General features: G+C 38.9%; 1 protein-coding gene across 1 annotated transcript in view; it reads right to left on the reverse strand.

Annotated features, from left to right (window-relative positions):
• Window positions 1–27298, reverse strand: part of gabbr2 (gamma-aminobutyric acid (GABA) B receptor, 2) — a 977227-nt gene that overhangs the window by 166726 nt on the left and 783203 nt on the right. The window contains exons 9-11 of the mRNA XM_073054235.1: window positions 13743–13823; window positions 12375–12525; window positions 7345–7477 (exon numbers count right to left, since the gene is read on the reverse strand). Coding sequence (XP_072910336.1) covers window positions 7345–7477; window positions 12375–12525; window positions 13743–13823 — 365 coding nt within the window. The remainder of the gene's footprint in view (window positions 1–7344; window positions 7478–12374; window positions 12526–13742; window positions 13824–27298) is intronic.

Genomic DNA, 27298 nt, shown 5'->3' on the forward strand with positions numbered 1-27298 from the left:
GGGTTTGGAGGGATATGGCCCAGGTGCAGGTCAGTGGGACTAGGCAGAAAAACAGTTCGGCTCAGCCAAGAAGGGCCAAAAGGCCTGTTTCTGTGCTTTAATGTTCTATGGTTCTATGGTTCTACTCTTCAAGAAGGGAGAGAGGCAGAAGAAAGGAAACTATAGGCCAATTAGTCTAACCTCAGTGGTTAGGAAAATGTTGGAGTCAATTCTTATGGATGAAGTCTCAAGCTTGCTATATGAAAAGCACATGATAAAATAGGCTGTAGTCAGCATGGTTTCCTCAAGGGAAAATCTTGCCGGACAAATCCGCTGGAAATCTTTCAAGAAGTAACAAGCAGGAGAATTGCTTGATGTTGTGTACTTGGATTTTCAGAAGGCCTTTAACAAGAGCCACACATCAGATTGCTTAACAAGAAAACAAGATTCTGGCATGGATGAAGCAGTGGCTGACTGGCAGAAGGCAAGGAGTGGGAGTAAACGGAACCTTTTCTTGTTGGCTGCCAGTGACTAGTGTGTTCCACAGGGGTCTGTGTTGGGACCGATTCTTTTTATGTTATATGTCAATGACTTGGATGATGGAATTGACGGTTTTGTTGCAGAGCTTGCAGATGATACAAAGATAGGTGGAGGGGCAGGTAGCTTTGAGGAAGTAAAGAGGTGACACAAGGACTTAGACAGATTAGTAGAATGGGTAAAGAAATGGCAGATGGAATACAGTGTTGAGAAGTGTATGGTCATACCATTTGGTAGAGGAAATGAGAGGGTTGACTATTTTCTAAATGGAGAGAAAATACAAAAAAAAAACTGAGGTGCAAAGAGAATTGGCAGACCTTGTGCAGGATTCCCTAAACGATAATTTGCAGGTTGAGTCTGTGGTGAAGAAGGCAATGCAATGTTAGCATTCATTTCAAGAGGACTAGAATATAAAAGCAAGATTTTATAAAAGACTGATGAGGCCTCACTTGGAGTATTGGGTGCAGGTTTGGGCCCCTTATCTTGGAAAGGATGTACTGAAACTGGAGATGGTTCAAAGGAGGTTCACAAAAATGATTCCTGAATTGAACGGCTTGCTATATGAAAAGCGTCTGATGATTCTAGGGCTACATTCAGTAGAATTCAGAAGAATGAGGGGTGACCTCATTGAATGATGAAAGGCCTTGATAGAATCGATATGGAGAGAATGTTTCCTACGGTAGAGGAGTCTAGGACTGGAGGCCACAGCCACAGAATAGAGGGGTGTCTTTTTAGAATGGAGATGATGAGAAACTTCTTTACACAGAGTTTGGTGAATCTGTGGAATTCTTTGCCATGGGCAGCCATGAGGGCCAAGTGTTTATGTACATTTAAGGCAGAGGTTGATAGATTCTTGATTGGTCAAGCCACGAAGGGATACAGGGAGAAGACAAGAGATTGGAGCTGAGAGGAATATTCGCTCAGCCCTGAAGAAATGGTGGAGCAGACTCAATGGGTCAAATGGCCTAATTCTGCTCCTATACCTTATAGTCTTATGGTGGCTACTGTTCAAGAGGTGCAGTATAAAACAATAGGTTATTTAATTTGTCTTGTTTCAAAACAGACAAAGCTGGCTAAGTTGTAAGCTTGCAGACTAGAGTAATAAAATCACTTAGCATATCAATTACTGATCATTTATTAAGTTGGAAGATTTGTGTACTCATGGAGTCAGCTTCACAACATTAATTGTGGGTACCTGGTAACTTTGTCTCCAAAAGCTTTTAGACCACTTGTATTAAAAGGTATCAGAAAGAACATCACATGCGTGTGAAGTCAACCAAGTGGCAAAAAGATGGTATAAATGTAGAAGAGAAGTTTAGGGTTATTAGAAATGGCTTCGGAACATTAAGAAGCATGCCAGAAACATGGGGTGAATTAGAATTCATTCCCCTGCTTTCCCTTCCTGCGACAGACAACTAGTTCATCTGTAGCTTGGGGGCATGTCTTTTAAGAATTGTATCTGTGTTTTGGAAATACTTTGTAGTTTTGAACTGATTTGTAATTTGGAAATATTTAATAAAATAAAAATCCTCTGAGAGTTTTATGAACCTTGTTTGAAGTTAAACGAGTATAACAGAAAATAAATGAACTGTGTTTACACTGCTTTGTTGACTGGAGGAATCTCCTCCTTGGCAGGAAGGGGAACCGCCCCCCCCCCCCCCCAAACACCGCTCAAATAGTGGGAATTGGCAGCTAAACTCACCATGGAGAATAGCAGGAAAGTGAATTAGTCTTTGAAGATTGGGTAATTACAGTATAACCTCCCTTTAGTGAGAGTACCCCTAGCTATCTACAGGTATATCAGATAGGGCTTAAGGTCTTTGTTTCAGTTTTGAAGTTTGCAATCAACAAACCCAATACCATCAGAGAATAAAATCGATTCACTTCTTCGGCATTCACTTACTTCTAAAATTATTTAAGCTATTTCTTAATATTTGACTGGATTTAAAATAATTTAAAATAATTAATGCTTAATTATTAAAAGCATCTTAATACTTCTTAGTTGTCTTTGAGTGTCAGACACTTACAATCCTTGTAATGATTTGATTTGACAGAAAAGGCAGCTCTGATGGGAGACAGCTGGGAGCAAAGTCTGTCAGGATGTTCTATGGCTGGGGCCTCGAAAAAATGCCACATGAGGACCTGCTATAATTGTGTTCCTTGTGGTTGTGTGGTTCAACTCAGCCAGTGCTCCTCTTGAAGCTCAAATTAATGTGAGCTGGCAACTGCAGCTCATTTGAGCCAGTGCGTTTCATGGTCTCAGGTAATCAGGCGTTTTCGTTCTGCACTCAGAAACAACATCACATTTAAGGACAGGAGTCAAGTGGAAAGACACCCAATGAAAATGGCAGTTACTCTCACCTGAACCAGTTAATGACAAACAAGCAGTACTTTTTCCCAGTTATTTTTATGTGCATGATTACAAATGGTTCCACTGAATTCACAGTTTGCCATGTGGGATTTGGCCTTGTGACCTCTGGATTACTCCACCAGCATGGCACACGCTTTTAGCGGTGGTGGAGATGTGACTGTTTTGTTAGTAAATCAAATGTAGGTACACCATTCCATCCGCTAGTGAATGAATTTCTCTCACTTTCAAGAACTCAAGGCACAGCTACTTCAGGAGCAAACATTATAACAATGAAAATGCTGACCTTCTCCAACTGTTCAATCTTAAATAGAAAAAGTGGCAGATTTGTGTGAAATGAAATTAACTTGAGAAGGTTATCAGAAATTGTTTCCAAGCTCCGTTATCATTTTTCCCCTCATGTGTTTTCAGCAATTTTACTGAGGCTCTACTGCATCAGTTATATAGAAATAGAATTAGAACATTGCAGGGATTTAGAACACACCTTATACTAACTAACTTTATTGCCAAAGTCGTATCTGTGAATATGACACATATGGTTGGAGGGGATATTAGCATCTACTCTGAATTATCTAAATTGTTTATTGTTCTGAGATTTTAGTTAGAAGAAGATCACGTTAATAAATTTTTTTACTAATTTAAATCTGAACAAATCACAGAACCATGGAAAGGCTGGCCGCTGCCAAAATTAAAGGGATGTTAACTTAATTGGAAACAGGTACAGGTTGAGCACCCTTTATGCGAAATTCCAACTCTGAAAACTTCCAAAATCTGAATTTTTTTTGAGCGCTGACATGACATCACAAATGGAAAATTCCACAAAGTGCTGGGAAAGTTCCCAGCTAGTGCGCTGGTGTCTGTACACCACAGGTAGTTCTGAGAAGTGACCTCACATATGTAGTGAAGAGAAGTTAATGAAAAATAGAAAAAACAATACATAAAGTGAAAATGAACACCTCACTGTGCACTAAGAGTGAATTTGTAAGCATCAGAGTGAACACGCAGTATATCGCTTAATGGTATGCTGATCATGAATCAAGCAAAGATCTACCACAATGAACTGAAAATTGAAGGTAATTGTGGATAGTCAGCAGGCTGGTTGTAGTGATTTAAGAAAAGGCAGCGTGGCATTAAATTTTTAAAGGCTTGTGGTGATAAAGTGTCTACTGATGACGAAGTAGCAGTGAAATTCATTGATGAATTTGGCAAGATTGTCGCTGATGAAATTCTAACTAACATGCTGAATGGCTACATCAGTACATGCAATATGTAAGGGTAAGGCAAAGACTGCTTACCTATAGCACATAAATTTAGAGTCAGGAATGATGGCGATGCTAAACAGCCACTGACTGTCCACCTGCGCGGCCGAGGTTCAATGTACACATTATTGTTTCATGCGCAAAATTATTTAAAATATTAAATAAAACTACCTTCAGGGTATGTGAATAAGTTGTATATGTAATGTAAATGGATTTCATGTATAGACTTGGGTCCCATTCCAAGATATCTCATTATATAGATGTAAATACTGTATTCCAAAATCTGAAAAAGTCTGAAATCCAAAATACTTCTGGTCCCAAGCATTTTGGATAAGAGATGCTCAACCAATGTTTCATTTCATACATCCATTGAAATGTAAATGTAATGATATAGAGTCTGGCCAAAAAGAAAACCAATTTAACTCTGTTTTGAATTAAAGGTGATTAACAAGTTGACAGCTTCTTTACATCTTTATCTTTATTTATCATTTGTTAATGCAGTTCATTTTCTTTCTATTCTGGGTTTTGTCACAAAAACTTAAGCCAAAAGTGTTTCCCTAGTTACGAAGCAATTCCAAAACAACTTGCAAAATAGAGTCAACTCCATTAAGCTCTTAATACAACATGTGATCTCTTTGTACCATGAAACAAGACACAATGAGTTAATTCACAAGTTAATTACAACCTGCTTCCTGAAGAGTTAAAGTAGCAGGATATGTTCAACAAATGTTTGCTATAATATAGAATGCTCAGAAGGCTTCACGTCCCATTCTTACTTACAAAGTTTTAATACAATCCTGAGACTTCAATAATCCCATTCTAAAATAGTCACTTTCTAGGAAAGCTGTAAGCAGCTTTTCTAAGAAAGAAAATTACAAAAAAAGTGCTGATATTTTTGACAATTATAACTGTACTTCTAAGACCAAACACATATTAAGTATTGTCCACATTTGGTTATTTGGAAATACTATTATAGCACCATAGCAACATAGGAGTTTTGCAGTAGTTGGGACTCTGATGGTTTTGTCCATGGGAAAGGCTTGATTGAAGCTCTTGAGGTAAATAACAAACCCTTAATCTATCTGATGGAGTTATGACAAAACTTGACCTGCTCCACCCCTCAGCACCCTTCTTCATCTGCAGACTGACTGCCAATTACGGCAATACTCAGCACTCCAATCTTCCCGGAGGATTGTGTAGGATAATACATCATTTCAGCAGCGTCTCAAAATTTGTGCAGCAGTCTGCTGTTCTTTCAGAATACACCAGGTTCTTCAGGATCCTCTGATGCTTTTACTTTTCCATGCTAAAATGACAAACCAGTGTAGTTGAACTCTTGCACTTTCATCATCAGTTCTGTCATCTTCCTTGAAGAATGTTACACAGGCAACTTAGTTGAAAGCTATTTAATCTTCTGGTTTATATTTGACATTAGCTGCCCATATTTCTGAGTCACATGGAAAAATGGATAAAAGCTATCTCATAAGTACAAATTCATGCTTTAATTTGTAATTATTTTAAGTTTTGCTTGCGAGGGACCAAAGAATCAAACTGCATTGTCAATTTTACTGTTGAGCTTATTATTAAAATTAATATTGTGGTTTACTGTAAAGAGTGGGAGACAAAACTAATAAATAGTATCTGGATCTGATTCAGGAGAGTCCTGGTGCATGATACATCATCTTTAAGCTTACTGCTAACTCAAAGATTCTGCATGACTTAGAGAGCTTAGTCATACAACATTTTGCACCATAATGGTACAGCATCTGCAGACAAATCTCTAATGATGATATCCTTCATCTTAGCAATGAACTGTGGGCCATTAATCATGCCTTCAACAATCTAGTGCTGAGGTAGTCACTTTCTTGAGCATCATAGAATGCTTGTTTTAAAAGAAATTGGAAGTAAATGTTAACGTTTTCGGGAGCCAGTATGAAGTCCTGCTTCATTCCACTGTTGATACTGAATGATTCAGATTGTCCAGTTCTCCTAATACATTTGTCTTTGTATCATTGTCTATGAATTTCACAAGGCTGAGGAGACTTACTGCAATCAAATTATGAACAGCCAACCAAATTTGTCAAAGAATGTGTTATATATTTAAGAAATGTACATGGGTGGGCAAATGAGATGGGGAGAGGTAATGGTATGTGGTTCTTCTATTACAGAGCAACCAGCATACTGATATTGCTGTTACACTGAGCGGAGACAAAAATCTCACTCTGTCACTCAATCATTTTAACCTTTTACTGTGGATAGTACATAAAGATTAAAGATTAGCTTTATTTGTCACATATACATTGAAACACACAGTGAAATGTGTCGTTTGTGTTAACAGCCAACATAACCTGAAGATGTTCTTGGGGCAGCCCACAAGTGTTGCTATCCTGGTGATAACATAGCATGCCCACACTATACTAACCCTAACCCATATATAGTTTCAATATAGTTCTTTCATTTGGTTTATGGATGGTGAAAGTAAACAATGCTATGTATGTGCTTGGGATATGGAATGAAACTGGAGCACCTGGAGGAAACCCATATGGTCATGGGAAGAAGATACAAGCTCCTTTCAGACAGCGGTGGAAAATTATCCCTGATTGCTGACATCGCAATAGTGTTATGCTAATTGTTAGATGACCATGTATACCTATGGCTGAGGGCTATTTCACCATCCATAAAACAAATGAAAGGACTATATTGAAACTATTGATAGACCAACATCTTTTACTTAATATCTGTAAATGTACTGAAATATCAACTAATCACATGGAGTAGGAATTTGGTCTGAAATATTACAGTCTCCAGGCATAAGTCTCAATTTGCTGCAAGCTATTTTCTCACAGAAAACATGAAGGTAAACAACGCTACAGTGACTTTAATAAAGATGCTGCAGATTCACTGAAAATTCACAAGATAAATTGAATCTTGTCCAAACAACAAGACTTTAAAACAGGCTTGCTGTACATCTTCAGATTTTGACAAATACTTTGCCATTCATAAACCCACAAAACAATTATTATACATTGTGCACGATGGGACTGAGATTTAGCTTTTCTTTAACTTAATTAAAAACGAACCACTGAAGGCCCCTCATCTTCACAGAACAACCAGCGGTGGGCGATTAATGTGACCCTGCTCCACACACAGTGAACTAAGGAACTGTTGTCCACAGAAATACAAATCAGTGCATGTACTTACTGTACACAGAGTCTCAAACGTGTTGGGCTTAACGAACGACCCATCAAGGCCAAAGAGGAAGATGGATGCATAAGATAACATTCCCCCTAGAATAATAAGGTTGTTCATGTAGGGACTGGACATCTTTATCAACCTAAGAAAGAAACAGACAGTTAACAGTTATTAGTTTTAATAATATTACTCCTTGCTTTTATTTGTAAGAGTGGTCTTTGGTGCACATAAATCACAGAATGACAACCACTATTTAACGACACAATTCTTAAACAGATATGCATGCAATCATTTGAGATAAGCTCTTCGAGCTTGCAAGATGAGAAATTGAGCCAATGATTATAATCCATGGACCATCTCACAGAATTTTAGAAAATAAAATCTATTTGTCTAAAGAAGTAAATTTATTATAACGTAACTGGCCAAAAGAAAACAAAGAGCCTTTTGGAAACAGAATGGCACTTCTAAACATGGCTACGCTTCTTGGAAATCATGATGATAAATGATACCTAAATAAGCTTCTGACAACCATTGTTCAGCAAGAGACAAAACGATTAAAAGAAACTTGTAAATCTTGAAAACTTTCCATGTCTTTGGACACCGTACAGCACATTTCATCAACAAATTCTACCAGGATTTTCCCCAGAACAGAACTTGTTATCTGTCAAAGGATTTCACTGTCATGTTTGTGTGCCTATTTGACATATATGATGGCATTTCATGGACCTATCCCATTGTTTAATTTAAAACCCAATTTTTCTTAACTATATTTTTTTCTGGAAATTATTCTAAGGGAAGTAGGCACAGAAATCTTACTGTAGCCTATCTAACAGCTTATCTCAGCACCTTCCAACTGAGATGGAACTGTTGACTTCACTGACAATGAAGGACCTGTGTTTTATTTCCCTATCAGGAAAGAGTACAACTTGAAGAGGAACCTGCAGGTGGTGGTGTTAGCACGACCTTGCTGTTATTGTCCTACATGGTTGAATTTGAATGTCTAGGAGATGCTGAGGCAGCACTAGGTGAATAACAACAATGTATTCTGTAGCCGCTGCACATACAGATTCTCTGTGTTGCCGCTGCAGGAAATGAGTTCCTAGGGTGGTGGATGAGTATCATCAAGTAAAGTGCTTTGGTCTGGTTGTTAAGCTCATGTTGTTGGAACTGTACTTATCCAGGCAAATGACAGATTATTCCATTTTACTTCTGACGTGCCTCATAGATGATGGAAAAGCCTTGAAGTCTCAGGAGGTGAGTCATTGACCTCAGGGCATCCATTTCCTGACCGGCTAACAATGGCATCCGTTCAGCTGATCAATGGTGACCACCTGCGTCCCTCACGGGGGAAAGGTCAGTGATAGTGATAAAAGAGAGAATGTCAGTGATAGGGGATGAGAGATACCCTTGTTGGAGATGGGTATATTTGACGTGTGACTAGTTTTCAGCCTTTGCCCGAATGGTTTCTAGGTTTTGTTGCACGTAGGCTTGGACTGTTTTATTGTCTGAGTATTTTCAAATGAATTGAACAGTTCACTGAGGACTGTACACTTCGGCTCATTAGATGGAAGAGAAGTCATTGGTGAAGTAGTTAAAGATGACTGGACCCATTCTTGTGCACATTCTGGGGCTGGGATGATTGACCTCTTACATTCTCAACCTATGTGAGGTAGAAATCCAGGCAATGAGTGTTTTCTTAAGGGTCTGATGTTGATTGACTTCAGTTTTACCAGAGCGCTTTGATGACATATCTGGATAAATGCTAACTTGATGCTACCTTATACCGCTTCTGGAATTCATTTCTCTGGTCCAAGTTTGTATCAAGGTCTAATGATATCTAGAGCTAAGTAGCCCTGGTGAAAGCCAAAATGGGAATCAGTGAGCAGGCTACTGGTGGGCACATGCTGACTGTTGATACAGTCAATGATAGCTTCTATCACTTTGCTAATGATTGAGATTGGACCATTTGGGTGATAATTAGCATGATTAGATATGTCCTGCTTTTTATGAATGGGACAAATCTGGACAATTTTCCACATGAACAGCCAGATGCCGGTATTCCAACTGCTGTGTATTGGAACAGCTTGACCAAACAGGCAGCTAGTCCCGGAATGTAGTGCTTCTATATACAATGTCCTCAGCCATTTCTTGGTATCAAATGGAATGAAAGGATGGCGAAGGTATCAAGAGGAAGCTGAGATGGATCAATTATTCATCATTTTTGCTGACCATGGTTCTGTTCCAAAGCAGTCACAATGTCATTATGAATTGCTGTAGTACTGATGTTTTACTTTATTTTTCTCAGCTAGTGAAGATCAAGAACTGATAGTGTTCAACAATCTATTTTTTTCCAAAAAGAATCATTCGTTGATATCCAGCATTAGCCACATTCAGTGTTAGGAGGTCAAAACTAAACTGCAAAGCAAGCACTTCAAATATGGCATAGAAGCTCCTTATTGGAAATTAGTCGATTTCAGTGGTGGGTTTTCACATATTAAAGTTTAGATTAAATTTTTTTATTCAAGTACATATATGTCAACATATACAACCCTGAAATTCATTTCCTTACGGACATTCTCAATAAATCCAATAAACTTAATAGAATCAATGAAAGACTGCATCCACCAGGGGAACAAACAGCCAACATACAAAATATAACAAACTGTGAAAATACAAAAGAAAAAAATAATAATAAATAAACCAACAATAAATATTAAGAACATGAGATGAAGAGTCCTTAAAAGTGAGACCATAGGTTGTGGGAACAGATCTGTAATGTGGCAAGTGAAGTTGAGTGAAGTTATCCCTTCTGGTTCAAGAGCTTAATGGTTGAAGGGTAATAACTGATCCTGAACCTGGTGGTGTGGGTCCCGAGGCTCTTGTACCTGCTTCACAATGGCAGCAGTGAGAGGAGAGCATGCCCTGAATGGTGGGGGTTCCTGATGAAGGATTCTGCATCCCTGTGATAGCACTCTTTGTAGATGTGTTCAATGGTGGGGAGGGCTTTACCCATAGTAAATTAAAAACTCATCTATTGTATTGTGTGAGGCTAATTTATTAAAGTGTTCTTGAAAAGAAAACCTGCCCAATGGAGCTACATTTTGTGTTGAGATTAGAATGTGGGCATTGGTGTTTCCATACCAGATCATGATGCAATCAGTTAAGATACTCTCCATCGTGCATCTATAGAAGTTTGTCAACATTTTTGGTGACATACTGAATCAATGCAGACTTTTAATTAAGTAGAGGTGCTGCTGTGCCTTCTTTGTGATAGCATTAATGTGCTGGTGCCAGGACAGATCCTCTGATATGACAATGCCAAGGAACTTAATGTTAAGAATACAGCTCAGCATTCAACACTATCATCCCCTTGGAACTCAATGTTATGCTCCAAATCCTGGGCCATGAAACTTCCCTATGTAACTGGATCCTCGATGCCCTCACTAGCAGACCCTAATCAGTATGAATTGGTAACAACATCTCCAAAATTACCATTAGAACAGATGCACCACAAGGCTGTGCACTTAGCCCCCTCTTTACTCACTTTATACCTGTGATAGTGTGGTTAGGTACAGCTCCAATGCCATATATAATTCTGCTGATGACACCAATATTGTTGGTCAAATCAAAGGTGGCGATGAATCGGCATATAGGAGGGAGATTAAAAAGCCTGATGAAGAGTGCCACAACAACAACCTCTCACTCAGCAAAACCAAACAGCTGATTATCGACTACAGGAGAAAGAAGCTGGATGTCTTTGAGCAAGTCCTCATTAGGGAAATGGATGCAGAGAGAGTCAGTGGTTTTAAATTCCTTGGCATTATCATATTAGAGGATCTGATCTCGGACCAGCACGTAAGTACCATCACAGAGAATGATGACAACACTTCTAGAAATTTGCATAGACACCACATGCCAACAAAATCTTTGACAAACTTCTACAGACACACAGTGAAGAGTATCCTAACTGGTTACATCATTGCCTAGTATGGAAACAGCAATGTCCAGGAATGGAAAAGTCTATAGAAAGTGGTAGATACAACTCGGTCTATCACAGGCAAAGCTTGTCCCACTATTGAGCACATTTACATGGAGCGCTGCCATAAGAAAGCAGCATCTAACACCAATGTCCCAGCATCCAAGTCATGCTCTCTTCTCGTTGCTGCCATTGGGCAGGAGGTACAGAAGCCTTAGGTCCCACACCACCAGGTTCAGGAGCAGGCATTACTCTGCAACCATCAAGCTCCTGAACCAGAATGGATTACTTCACCCACTATAACTTTGCACTTCTGCAACCACAGACTCACTTTTAAGGACTTTACAACTCGCGTTCAGTTTGTACAATTAGGCTTCTTTTGCACATTGATTTTTGTTAGTCTTTGTTTATGTATAGTCTTTTTGTAAATTCTTTTTAAAAAAATTTCTATGGATGTTTACAAGGAGCTTAATCTCAAGGTAGTATATGGTAACGTATACATACTTGGGTAATAAATTTTACTCTAACTTTGACTTTGATGGATGTGATGGCTGAAGGGGCAGCTTCTGTGCTAGTTAGCTTTTTGAGTTAGTCCTGAAAACATCACTAAGCAGCACAGAATAACTTTCATCATGATTGATGGCAGTTTGAACATGATAGCGATTGGTCCATTTATTTGTTCAGCCAGTATCACTTCATAGATATACAACAAATCTAAGACAATAGTTAATTTTTTAGCATAAATACCAACCACTGCCTGTTACGTGGAGAGCCCTTGGCAACAATGTACTGATTTCCCCTGGTATATATATATATATATAGACTAGAAGCTGAATAAAACTAATCTCATGAGCCTCATGATATAACTAAAAAACACCGATCAGCATTACAACTGAAATCTTCAACTCATGTAAAGAGATTGTTATCATCCAAGTAATGTTTGGGGTTTTTTTGTTGTTATCTGAATTCTTGGTGTGATCAATGCCTTTTAACTTCTATCTAATAATTTATTTTCCTTAAGTATTGAGCTTTAAAGTCAAGAGCTAATTAGAACAAGCCTTACTTTTGATTTCGATTTTTGATATTGAAGAAGAGGAAAGCACTGGACATGAACATTCCCACGATGGTTAGAGCAGAAAGAATGCAGTAGAGTGGCAAGGAAATCTTGCGCAGTTGTGGCTGGATGATGGTCCTATCCTTCGGAGGTTCAACACCTGAAAGCAGGAACAGAAGTTTCAATTTAAGATGATGTGGTATCCTACTGTTATTTTGGTTAACCTGCTTTGGCCAGCCTATTAAATTATGAAATAGAAAAGCTGTGGTATTATAAATAAAATGCAAGTTGTGCGGCCAGCATTGTAAATCGCACAGCATGAATCAGCATCAAAAAGCTCAAACTGTCTTGGTCTATTCAACACTAGACTGACAAAGAGCCAAGAATTAATTATTCAATTATCTTTAAAAGGTTTACAGTTCAGTTATTTTAAAAACAAGCAAACACTATGAAAATGGCAAAATGATCTTCATTTGTCACTACTTGTCAGGCACTGCATTTGCCTACATCCTACTGAGGGGTAATTTTCTTGCAATGTGAGGACCATTTATTTGATTAATTTTGGTGTGTACTCAGAGCACAATGGTGGCCAGAGGCCAGAATGTTGGCCCTCAGCAGCTATTTATGGCAGCTAACTATGCCATTGTGTGTCGAGGTACATGGGCCTACTTCAGAAATGATTACTTGCAGTTACTTAAGAAGAGGGCAGAATGGAAAGATTTTTCTCTTACAAGGCCCCAGAAGTATAGTTATAAGAAACTGAATGGATTGAGGAAATTCTATAAACGTAATATAGATGGACTAGTGTACGATATGCAGACAAATGACAAATAGAGTTTGATTAAGATAGTGTGCAAGTTCTTAATCATGAGACAGTGATTAAGAGCTTGTGCACTTTAGTCAGGATAAAGGACCAGAATTCCAAAGTAGATAGATAGATAGATAGATACTTTATTCATCCCCATGGGGAAATTCAACTTTTTTTCCAATGTCCCATACACTTGTTGTAGCAAAACTAATTACATACAATACTTAACTCAGTAAAAAATATGATATGCATCTAAATCACTATCTCAAAAAGCATTAATAATAGCTTTTAAAAAGTTCTTAAGTCCTGGCGGTTGAATTGTAAAGCCTAATGGCATTGGGGAGTATTGACCTCTTCATACTGTCTGAGGAGCATTGCATCGATAGTAACCTGTCGATGAAACTGCTTCTCTGTCTCTGGATGGTGCTATGTAGAGGATGTTCAGAGTTTTCCATAATTGACCGTAGCCTACTCAGCTTATTATCAATAAGCTGTTATCAATAAATATTATATAAATATTAAATAAATAAGTATTATCAATAAATTTCTCACTTATAAACACATCCTACCTTGAAACCTCAGAGTGTCATTAATAAGCTCCAGGGAGTCTGCTACAGCATTATATTCTCCAACTTTAACTTCCACTTCATCTATAAAAAAAAGGGAAGCACATGTTCAAATATTTCCTGCAGATAAACATAGAAAAGTTAATGAAGATTGCAACTGTCTTTTGTTCTGGCTGAGAAGGGGGTGACTAATGTTTTAAGACTGCTATCTTAGCAAGCATTGTGTCATGTTACTGACTGCTCTGTGTTCAAACAATCATCTGTTCAGGTCCACGCAACCAGCCAGGGAAGCTCTTTGGGATAAAGTCATGATGCGCCAAGTTCCAAGTGAGGAGTCAGTTCAGTTCCTTGCTCATGAGATTAGTGAAAGAACACAGACATTATGTTTTATTTCCGGTCATAATCCATTATTGAAGGAAAATGAGACTAAGACCTAAAAGGTGTTTACAGACTCACAGCAGAAATAGTATATTTCTCTGTATTTATTCAAAAAACCTTGTTTAAAATTACTGATATCTAAATATCCGATCCTATTGCAGACCTGACTGCTGCTTAAGAGAGGAGAAAAATGGCCACATCGACTGCCCCAACAGCAGCTTGGCAGTTTACCTGCCCTTACTGTCAATGTCTGTGCCTTTCTAGAATCGGACTGTAGAACCACCTCAGAATGCACAATTGATGAACTGCACAAATGTCATCGCCAGAAACGATGGACAACCAAAACACCAATCCGACCAGTCAATATTTTGCTCTGCTTGATTGAAAATGTAAGTTTCAGTTCCTAAATGATGTAATCTGATTTTCATGCAATTTCAAAATAAATTGTCACCTGACATACAATCTATTTATTTTTTTATCTTATTAATATTCTCATTTATATCTCTCAAATGAAATGGTATGTTCTTTTCAATAGGTTCCTCGTTGACAGATCTACTTCTTGTAAAGTATGGATCTCGTTTTTTAGAAGAATGATCCGCACCCTTTAGCACTATGTATTGTTCTGTTGTCTTTGCATGCATGTTGTGCTTTCTCTCTCTCTCTTGCTGCAATGTGAATACACCAGTTAAAGCCATCTCCTGTGTGTGAGCTTTTACTTAATTGGCATGTAATTGTGCACAGACACAACAAATTGGCAATGAGTACAAACTTGAATGTCAGAAAATATCACAAATTTCACTGACAGTCATGGGACAAAACAGCACGAGAAAGTTGAAGGACCCGTGAGTAACAGTGAAAAGTGCTGACCTTAAAGTGAAAATAACGTGGTGAGGTCTTCAGTTGGGAAAGTTGATGAATTTGATAGCACCACTGAAGTATATCGAGACGGTTGAATGGTATTGTAATGCAAACAACGTGGAGGAGCAAAAGAAAGCCCCTGCACTACTTAGCCTAATGGGTGCAAGGACACACAATCTCTTACACAACCTAGCAGCCTCTGCAAAGCCAACACGCAAGATGTTTGATGAAATTGTTACTATTTTACAAAACCACTTGAGCCCTAAATTGCTGGCAATCGCTGAGTGATTCAGATTTTACAAAAGGAACCAGTCAAAAGATGAAAGCACTTCTGAATACATTGCAGAACTAAGCAAAATTATCCATTACTGTGACTTCAGATATGGACTTTCTGATGCAATAAGGGACAGGGTGGTATATGGTGTGCAGTCAAAGCACTCAAACGAAGCTACTGTCGGAAAGAGACCTAAGCTGAGAATGGACATTGACCATTCCAATATTGTTAGAGACTGCAGCAAAGGGTGCAGAACAACCATGGAAAAGGTTAGAATGTGAAATCCACAAAATGTCCCTGAATGGTACAAAAAGCCAAAGATGTTAGTGATGTGGCAAATCCTCCAATGTTGCAAATGACTTGGTTCAGAGTAAAAGTCTTCAGAAAGTGTCACCGACAAGGTCACATAGAGAGAATCTGCAAGGCAGACAAAAAACACAACCGAGTAAAAACAAATCGAAACAAATGCATAAAGTAATCAAATGTGAAACAGAATCAGGCAACACAGAGTCTGACAAAGATGAACCATCGTGCCTAGAACTGCATCGTATAACTGAAGCAGATCGCAAAATCATTTGGGTCGCAATAGACGTGTTTGGTGTAAAACTGAAAATGGAGCTGGATACAAGATCAGATTTGTTCATAATTCCAGAGGCTGACTACCACAGACTGTTTCCTGAGATACTATTAGAGAAGACCTCAGTGATGCTAAAGATTTAAAAAGGCTAAAAAGTGTCTCTCAAAGAAACTGAAAATGAATGTGTCGTATTAAGGCCAAACACAGCAGTTAGTGCTTTAAGCATTGAAAAGTGGAGGTCCAGCATTTTTCAGGTGTGAATGGTTGAGAGAAATCCAACTAGACGGGCACTCAGTCAAAGCTCTCAGTGTGGCATCAACAGGCAATGGCAGCCCAAATGGTAGCACTAACCAGAGACTGTCACAGCTGCTTAATGTTAATGAGGAGGTGTTTGAGTAGGGAATAGATAAACAGATCCAAAATTTAGCCAAAAGCTGTTCAGGATGTCAGAAAGTTCAAAGTGCACCCCACAGACACCATTACACCCATGGGAGTGGCCATCAACACCATGGCAAAGAGTACATATTGACTTTGTTGGCCATTCATGAACTCCACATTTCTGATTGCTGTGGATGCTCATTGGAAGTGGTCGGAGATTACACCAATGATGTCAACTACCTCAGCAAAGACAGTCTCCGCCCTGAGGACCATCTTCACCAGAAATGGCTTACCCGAACATATTGTGAGTGACAACCGACCACAATCTGCATCAGAAGAATTCCAGCTGTTCATGAAGAAAAAAGGCATCAGACATTTCAAATCAGCTCCTCACCACCCAGCAATGAATGGGTTAGCTGAAAGGATTATTCAAACATTCAAGAAGACCATTAAAGTGATGGACAAGGAGAACATTCTCTACAGCACAAGGTGGACAACTTCTTTTTGGTATATTGGAACTCTGTTTATGCGATGACAAATCAAACACCTGCAATGCTGTTCATGAGCAGGAATCTGAGATACAGACAGACAGATAGACATACTTTATTGATCCCGAGGGAAATTGGGTTTCGTTACAGCTGCACCAACCAAGAATAGTGAAGAAATATAGCAATATAAAACCAGAAATAATTAAATAATAATAAGTTAATCATGCCAAGTGGAAATAAGTCCAGGACCATCCTATTGGCTCAGGGTGTCTGACACTCCGAGGGAGGAGTTGTAAAGTTTGATGGCCACAGGTAGGAATGACTTCCTATGACGCTCAGTGTTACATCTTGGTGGAATGAGTCTCTGGCTGAATGTACTCCTGTGCCTAACCAGTACATTATGGAGTGGATGGGAGACATTGTCCAAGATGGCATGCAACTTGGACAGCATCCTCTTTTCAGACACCACCGTCAGAGAGTCCAGTTCCACCCCCACAACATCACTGGCCTTACGAATGAGTTTGTTGATTCTGTTGGTGTCTGCTACCCTCAGCCTGCTGCCCCAGCACACAACAGCAAACATGATAGCACTGGCCACCACAGACTCGTAGAACATCCTCAGCATTGTCCGGCAGATGTTAAAGGACCTCAGTCTCCTCAGGAAATAGAGACGGCTCTGACCCTTCTTATAGACAGCCTCAGTGTTCTTTGAACAGTCCAGTTTATTGTCCATTCATATCCCCAGGTATTTGTAATCCTCCATTATGTCCACACTGACCCCTTGGATGGAAACAGGGGTCATCGATGTCCTAGCCCTCCTCAGGTCTCACATAGACCTCCTGAAACCAGATCTATGGAGGGAAGTTCAGAATAAACAGTTCAGCTATTTGCCAAGGGAAGCAGCAGGAGCTTTTAGATTGGACAGGAAGTCCTAGCATGTGACTACCAAGAAGACAAGTGGACATCAGGTAGGGTAGCTACAAGAACTGGACCACTGATGTACACAGTGGATGTTGAAGACCAGATATGGAGATGTCATGTGGACCAGATACCCGATGCTCAACCGAGGAACACACCTGAGTCGACTGTATCCAACAAGACGGACACATTACAGTCACCAGACTTGACTCTCAGAGATGATGTCCCTGACAGCAGAGTGACACTGGAAGCCAAGAAAGTTGTCTTAGACAAGACACCTATCAAACCTGAGGCCACTCCACAGGTCCAGAGGTGCTATCCTGAAAGAAACAGGGCACTGCCCAAAAGACTGATCCCTTAGAACTGTGAAGTTAGTTCTGGACTGTTATTGTGAAAGTATGTTTATTTGGAATATGGATTTATGAGAGGGAAATTGAATATTTTATACATATAAAGTTTTATGTTGCATAATTCTAAAGAGGGAGGAAGTGTAATGTGTGGATCTATTTTCTTTAGAGCAATGACACCCCCCCCCACCCTAGCACTAGGTATTCATCTGTTGTTGTACGCGCTATTCTCTAAGCATGAGCATTGTTCGTTCTCACTTGCTGCAATGTGAATTCAGCAGTTAAAGCCATCTCCCACATGCATGCTTTTATTTAATTGGTATGTTGTTGTGCACAGACACCACCGTTCTCATTAATTAGTAGGTCTGTAAATATGTCCTTAAGTGACAAAGGTTACATTTAATATTGCACTTTTTCCTGAATGCGCCAGGCCAATCAGTGCAGTGAAATATCTTTCGGGTAATTTTATTTGTTTGGTAACAGGTACAATTTTTATGTCAAATTATTTCTGCTGCAGAGGCAGTGACATCCATGATTGGATTTCTGACGTGCATTTTTATACAAAACAAACATGGCATAATATAACCAATAATTGTGATGCATCTAGTTCACAGGTAGCACAGTTTTCTGCCCACGTTTCAGCATGCTGTTTTAATTTGCTTCAGAAGAATGGATCTGAGCTTCAATTAGTACAGAAATTTACACTCTTTAGCTTAATGGAGAGGGGTAAGCCAAACAGATTCTCTGAAGTACAAAAATTAGGCAAGTGTTAATCTCTGGTTTACTTCTGGTAAGAATTTATCAGATCTTTTCTGTACTGTTGGTGAAATAAGATCTTACAGTACAATGATGGAAGTTGACTAAATGCCATTGACTGTGGTGCACAAACAACAGCACCACTGCTAACTCCAATTTGTGCTGAAACAACTTGCATTATTTGTGGGCTATGATAAATTACCTTTGCAATATTTACTTGATAGATGGCATAATGAAACTGTCATCACTTTTTTTTCTAATGATAGGTCTCTGATCTAAAATGTAAAGTCTGGTTCTCTCTCTGCACATTTAGTCTAACCCAAGTGTTTTCAGCATTTTCTGTTGTTTTATAACTTACAAAATTTGTTGTCTGGTATACCACAGGTGTTAACCCAAACTGCTAATCCCCACTGTGGTTCTATAGGCATGTTGTCCTATGGTACAAAAATAATGTTCTGGTCCTCTCTTTCCATTTCATGGAATTGCCATGAGTTTTAAACATTGAACTACTTTATGATTTACTTCTAATCTATTCTTGCACTTTTCCAAAGTTATCTTGCCTTGATTAGAAACATTTTCTCCTAATAACTATTCATCTTTAAATAATAGATTTCCCTAATTTCAAAGATGTCCTACACCTCCAGGTTTTCCTTGATGATTGAATTACCATAGCTTGAAGATTTTCCCAAAGTCAATTTTTTGCATTCTTTACTGCCAAATGATTTTCTGATAACATTGTCTACTTCTCCTCTGGTAATTAATGCTCATGCCTTTAACTGGATCAATGCTGTGAGAAAAGAGCTAAAGCCAAAGAGTTCTGGCTAAACCCCAACCGATATTTGATGAAGAAGGTTCTGGTGACACTGACAGTAATATTGAGTTGTTGTTGAACCGAAGGAAAGTGCTAGATTAATAAATGCTTGCTTCACACATATTCAGCTAACATCTTTTTGAGGGAATCTGTTCTCATTTGCAAATAGCTAATCATCTGATGGATATGGAGATCTTGGCAAAAGGAGAAAAGCCTATGTGAGGAAATATACTTTTCCACAAAAATGTTGACGGTGGAAACAGAAAGAAACAGTACAAAGATAACTGATAAACATTTAAAAGAGAATAATTTGCTGGGCTATGAGAAAAGAGTTGGGAATATGGTTGACAGAAATGAAGAACTCACAGAAGAGCTTTTTCTATGCAAAACAACTCTCTGATTAGAGTTTCACAGGGGAAAAATTCAACACAAGTACCCAAACCTCAACATTGCTGTGGCTGTGCATTACTTTCTCCATCTAAGATCCAAGTTTTTTAAAGCCAATGAAACCAAACTTCAAATACTGTCAAGCTATTGTCTCTACTGTCTGTGTAGATTGAATGATGAGGAATAACTTGCAGCTCCCAGAATCAATCCTGTTGCATAGTTTGAAGAACCTGAACTATGTATGTCACAACCATGGTGTTGGCTAAGACATAGGGCAAAAACAATAATTTGCCGCTTTGTGACCAAGAACTTTCATAGACCTTTCTATAATGATCTGTCTTGTATTTACTTACATCATAGAAAGAGACCATCATAGAAAGATGTCCCTCGGAACAATCCCATCAACCCTGCTTCCCGTTTATTTCCTGGAACGTGTTCTCACTCTTCTCTTTTGATAGTAAGTTTACATGTCACGATTAAATCAACCTTAGATCGTGCTAGGAGAGTAGTAACTGTATTAACATCAGCACAATTTGTTTAATTTTACCACATGGGATGTCATAGAGTCACCGAAAAATACAGTGCAGAATCAGGCCCTACGGCCCATCTAGTACGCTCTGACCCATTAAACTGCCTAGTCCCATCAACCTGCATGTGGACCTCAGTGCTCCATACCCCTCTCATCCATGTACCAAACTTCTTTTAAACTTTGAAATTGAGCTCTCAAGCACTACTTACACTGGTGGCTTGTTCCACACTCTCACCACCCTCTGAGAGAAGAAGTTTTCCCCTATGTTCCCCTTAAACACTTCATCTTTCACTCTTAACCCATGACCTCTAGTTCTAGATCAACCCGATGTCAGTAGAAAAAGCCCGCTTGCACTTGCCCTATATACCTCTCATAATTTTGTATACCTCTATCAAATCTCCCCTCAATCTTCTACGTTCCAAGGAATAAAGTCTTAACCTATTCAATCTTTCCATATAATTCAGGTCCTCCAGTCTTCGGAACATCCTTGTAAATTTTCTCTGTACTCTTTCAATCTTATTTACACCTTAACTGCAGGTTGGTAACAAAAAATGCACATGATACTCCAAATTAGGCCTCACCAACATCTTATACAACTTCAACATATTATCCCATACCCTGTACTCAATAATTTATGAAGGCCAATGTGCCTTTATGTTTATTGTTTATGACCCTATCTACTGTGCCACCACTTTCAATGAATTATGGACCTGTGTTTCCAGATCCCTTTGTCTACTGCACACCTCAGTGCCCTACCATTAAAGTGGGAGGTTCTCTGTCACTAGTCAAGGAAAATGTCACGGCAGTGCTCAGTCAAGACAGTTGTGAGAACTCATCATGTGAAGCTTTATGGTTGGAATTGAGGAAATAAGAATGATATGAGTATGTTAATGGTGCTGTATTATTGACCACCAACAGTCTGCAGGATTTAGAGGGACAAATTTGCAGAGAAATCACAGACTGTTGCAAGAAACACAAGGTTGTAACAGCCATTGATTTTAACTTTCCACACATTGACTGGGATTACTATATTGTAAAAGGACTAGATGTGATACATTTTGTCAAATGTGTTCAGGAAAGTTTGATTAATCAGTACTCATAAGTCCCAATGAAAGAGTGTGCAATACTTGATCTCCTGCTAAGGAATGAGTGAAAGCATGTGGCAGAAGGTTGAGTAGGGGAACACATCACATCTAGTGATCAGAATGCCATTCATTTCAACATAATTGTGGAGAAAGATAGGTCTGGTCGAGGGTTGAGATTCTAAATTGGAGAAATGCCATTTTTAATGTATCAGGAAGGATCTTGCAAGTGCGGACTGAGACAGGCCGTCTTCTGGCAAAGGTGTACTTAGTAGGTGGGAGGCCTTCAAAAGTGAAATTTTGAAGTACTAAGCTTGTATGTGCCTGTCATAATAAAATGTAAAGATATCAGGTTTAGGAAACTATGATTTTCAAGAAATATTGAGGTCCTGGTTAAAAAAAAGGTGCTTAGCAGGTATAGGCAGGTAGGAACAAATGAGGTGCTTATTGAGTGTAAGAGATGCACAGAACACTTAAAAAGGAAATCAGGAGGGCTAAAAGAAAGCATGAGATTTTGATAGCAGATAAGGTGAGGGAGAATCCTAAAGGATTCTATAGATAGGTTAAAAGCAAAAGGATTCCAAGTGACAGAAGATCAGAATCACAGTCTATGTGTGGAGCCAAGAGAGATGGGGAGAATCTGAACTTGATTTTTTGTGTCTGTATTTACTTGGGAAACAGACGCAGAGTCTATAGAGGTGTAGCAAAGTGGCAGCTAAATCATGGACCCTATACAGATTACAGAGGACGAGGTGTTTGCTGTCTTGAGGCAAATTTGGATGGAAAAATACCCAGGGCCTGATAATGTGTTACCTCAGCTCTATGGGAACAAGTGCTGAAATTTCAAGGGTCCTAGCAGAGATATTTAAATCATCCTTAGCAACAGCTGAGATACTGCAGGGTTGGAGGATAGTTAGTTTTGTTCTGTTGTTTAAGAAAGCCTCTTAAATTAAACTAGGAAATTATAGGCCTGTGAGACTGACATCAGTATAGGCAAAGCTATTGGAAAATATTCAAAGAGACTAGCTATATGAGCATTTGGATAGACAGGGACTGATTAGGATGGTCAGTATGGCTTTGTGCATGGCAGGTCATGTCTAACCAATCTTATAAAGATTTTCAAGGAAGTTACCAAGAAACCTGATGAAGACAAAGCAGTGGATGTTGTCTACATGGACTTTAGCAAGGCATTTCACAAGGTCCTGCATGGCAGGTTGGTCAGGATGTTTCGATCGCTTGGCATTCAAGATGAGTAGTAAATTGGATTAGACATTGGCTTTGTGGGAGAAGCCAGCAAGTGGTAGTAGAGAGTTTCCTCTCTGATTGGAGGCCTGTGATTAGTCGAGTGCCACAGAGATCAGTGCTGAATCCATTGTTATTGGTCATCTATATCAACGATCTAGATAACTGGATCAGGAAACTTGCGGATGATACCAAGTTTGGATGTGTAGTGGACAACAAAGAAGACTACGAGAGCTTGCAGCGGGATCTGAACCAGCTGGAAAATTGGGCTGAGAAATGGCAGATGGAATTTAATGGATTCTAATGTGAAGCATTGCACTTGTCCTCTCATCAATGATCTGAACAAATATTAATTTAGAAAATAAACTTAGCTAACACAGAAATGTTCAGCAGGTTAGGCAGAATTTGTGGAGAGAGAATCAGCAATACAAATCAATGAATTTTCAGCAGAACTGGTCATTGACTTGAAATTCTAATTCTTCTTCTATTCATGCTGCCTGGCCCGCTGAGTACTTCCAGCATTTTCTGCTTTTATTTCAGCTTTCTAGTATCCACATTATTTTATATTTGAATACTTCAGAAGGTTCTGCATCTTAAGAACTTCCTTTAACTAAGTAAACTAATTGCGGCACAACACTGGAGCCTGAAAAGATAGTTCACACTCTCAGTCATAAAATTAATCTAAAGCAGTCATTTTTTCTAAATGAAGTGCTTTTTTCATAAGTAACAGAAAGAACAAGTAGGAACAGGCTTCTTTAAAGTCTTTTGAGGGTCTATGTAAACATACTAAAGTGTAAGATAATCAATTGTCAATAGATGTAATCAAACACTGTACTGACTTTTCTTTTGCAGAGTGCAATGAAACTCTGGAATACTTCATCCCAGAGATTTGTAGAGACTAGGACACTAGAAGTATTTAAAGTGGAGGTGGACAACCTTTCCATTTATGGGGTGGGTGTGGCGGATAATTGTTGACTTGGGAGATCTGGTACATAGGAGCAGTTGAGGCCCGGGTGGATTGGCCACAATCATATGGAATGGCAGGGAAGAGTTGGGAGTCAGCAGGCCCTCTCCTGCTTTATTTTTCCCCCTCTATTCTTGATAACTTGTATTATTGATAAATCTAAATAATGTTTCTTTTCCCCTCATGTGTCTCCATTGAAAAAGTTTCTTTTTCAGCTTTGTCAGTTGGCAGCACTCTTAAATTGGAATCATAAGAGTGTGACTTCAAGAGCCATTGCAGAGACATGAACACCCACCAGATTGTTACCCCAGGACTACAATGAAAGCATACTCCTCTGTCAAAAGTACCTTCATATAATGATGGGTGTGATACCATGACCCTATCTACTCTCCCAGGTGGATATCAAAATTCCATGACAGGGACAGGGAAGATGTCCAGAAAACCATGATATTTGATTCTCTACGTCATTGTCATATGGTCATTTTTGGAAGCTTATTATACAGAAATTATTTGCTATAACTTTTGCAATGAAACAGTAACTGCTCTTCAAAAACTACTTAATTGGTTGCACAATGATCTGGGATATTCTACAAAGGACATAAAAAGTACAACATAAATTCAGGTTTCGCTATTTCTCTTTTTAATTGCCTAACTTGTCTGTGGGCACAGGCAATGAATTTCTCAAGTATAAATTTATTTCTACCCACTATAGCAACATGCCACACATATAACTATTTAAAGGTCTGACTAATGGACTGGAAGTAGCACAGCAGTTATTTGTGCACAAGCGTCTTGAGAGGGTACAGAACAATATAGCTTAGCAATGTGTAAGTAGGTGTACTTACGTGTTTGAGTATGTTGCTTTTGAAAGAGAGGGTGACAGTGGAATAATTGTGAGAAGAGCTCAGTTAATATCTCAAGAGGGTTGGTATTGATCACATTTGAGCAGTGAGGGATTTGTTTCACAAAAAGTCTTAGTGCAGTCACAATGCCAACTTCGCTTGCCTAGCCAACAGTACTCCTAAAAGGGAACATTTCATAACCAGATGGCAACTCCTCTGAATCATGTCCTGGCTTTACTTTGCCTTTTGGTATACCTCCTACAACTGAATTTATACAATCTTAAGCTGATTATGAGGAATTTTATTGCACCAACATTTAGAATTGTATAGATTGTGGCAACTGTTGTGTATTTAATATTTCATTTGTGCATTTGAGTAACATTGTAAAAATATTGTTTAAGAATTCTTGTTTGTTTAAATTATTCATTATGAGTTAAATGTAAGTGAATTGCATACTCCATGACACTATCACATGCTACGTGCACACCTTGCATTAAGTGAAGAACAAACTTAAACTTGCATTTGTTGACTCTCTTGAATTCCTTTGAATTGGTTTAATGTTTTGGAGTTACAAAACATAACAGCAACTCCACCAAAAGGAAAGGCTTGCCATAAGTAGATGTTTCTGAGAAATTAGGCAATAATCAGCTCTAAAAGACTGCGTGGCTAGTAGAAAAAAGTACATAAAACATTTTTCTTCCTTCAAGTGTGGTAGGTAAGTAATATCTCAGATGAAATAGTATCAGGATAGAGAGTAGAGAGCTGCAAACCCACATTCCTTCTGTTGTATTCTCACTGCAACTTTGCCAACAGCTGAAGAGGCTGGAAATCAATTTGGAGCCCTAACCTTGCATTGGTTGTTGTAGGGTAACCTGCTGTTCAAAACTTGCATTTACTACAAACAAAACCATAGGAATAAGAAGGGGAAAAATCCCAGACTAATTGTGATTTATGAGGACGTTTCATAGTACGCTCCTATTCATTCACAGGATGATGCCATTTCCACTGAAGCCAGGTATCATTGTCCATCATCTGTTTATTCAGCTTGTTGAGTAAGGATGGCAGATTTCTTTCTCTGGCAAACAAAATAAATCAATCTGTCTAACTATTAACACAAAATTTATTTTAAGAAAGTTCTGCAAGGCACTCAGTATGCCTCTCTGTCATTTTCTTCCTTTTCTGGTGGTCAGTGCTGGAAGTATCCAGATAAACGTCACTGCTCAGTAACAACATGTTGCAAATGATAAGCAGTTTAAGCCTAGGCACTGACTCAACAGGAAAAGAAATCGACGCTGGCCGAATTCTTTTTCCGAATTTGTTGTTGCAGTTCAGCTTCGCCTTGTGGAGAAGAACTGAAACATCTTAATGTTCACAGCTTTCTCCTGGCCACAACAAATGCTACATTTTACTTCCAGCTACTGATACTGCTCCTTAAATTAAGTGGATCTGAATTAAAAATCAACCCAAATTCATGGTTTTAATTTCTGAATTCATAATTCAAAAATTAAAACCACATATCAGTTTACCTAACCATGAAGGTAATGTTTTCTTATTAAATTTCAATGTGGTCACTTATCCACTAGAAGTAAGAAGAAATATGACTAATTTTATCAGTTCTTTGCTGAATGCTGCTCCCGTTTATCAATAACACAGGAAACAAAAGAGTAGAACACAGGGACCAGCCGTAACAGAACAGATCATGATGCTAATCTAAAATAAAATCCATCTGCCTGCACATGGTCCATAGCTCCCTATTCCCTGCCCACTAATGATTGATTCATAATGGCCCTGGTGAATCACTTAGTTGCATTAAGAATGGGAATTAACTGTCTTACCAGCAATGGTTATACTATGAGAATGACTACAAAATATGAATTGGAATGAGGTCCCAATGCTTCCACGCCCTGAAGAACAAGGACTTGCCATGTGGCTGGAGTAACCCTATTACTGTTTAAAGAGGCAAGCCAGTAATTATCTGGGAAGAGGAAGCATGTCTGAAACTGTGATAACATGGCTGAGTATCTTGAAATTTCTGAGACTCTTGTATAGTTTTTGCCCACATAAAATGCAAATGGAGAAAATAATATTCCAAATCAAAAGTGTGATGGGAATTGAATTGAAATAAGTAACATTGGCATTTGGAATTCCTCTGTCAATGCCTGCACAGCAACAGAGTGTCAGATATTTTATAGCCCAATGAATCAGAGGTTGGCCAAGATATAGTCACAACCTTACGCTGACAGAATGCTTCCAGTACCTTGATCCATCTGTTGCTGAAACAAACATCAGTTATTTCCAAAATCAACTCTCTGATTGTTAGCTTATCATCCTCCATGATCATCGGTCAACCATGAGGGTAACAGGAAGCTAAAGGCCATAAGACATAGGGCAGATTTAGGCCAATTGGTCCATCAAATACGTCACAACATCATTCGCAAGGGTGAACCCTCTCAAGGCATCAGGCCCTAATGGGGTATCTGGTAGGGTATAGAAAACATATGCCAACCAACAGCCAGGATTATTCAAGGACATCTTCAATCTCACACTGCTGCAGAGTGAGCTGCCTCAAATACTATTGCTCAGTTGCACTCAGATCTACTGTGATGAAATGCTTTGAGAAGTTTGTCATGGCCATAATCATCTCCTGCCTAAGCAAGGCCCTGGACCCACTATAAATTTATCATTGACACAGTAGGTCTATAGTGGACGCAGTCTCGCTGGCTCTCAA

This window comes from Hemitrygon akajei, chromosome 8 (genome assembly GCF_048418815.1).
Source record: "Hemitrygon akajei chromosome 8, sHemAka1.3, whole genome shotgun sequence".
In the NCBI taxonomy this organism is placed as follows: domain Eukaryota; kingdom Metazoa; phylum Chordata; class Chondrichthyes; order Myliobatiformes; family Dasyatidae; genus Hemitrygon; species Hemitrygon akajei.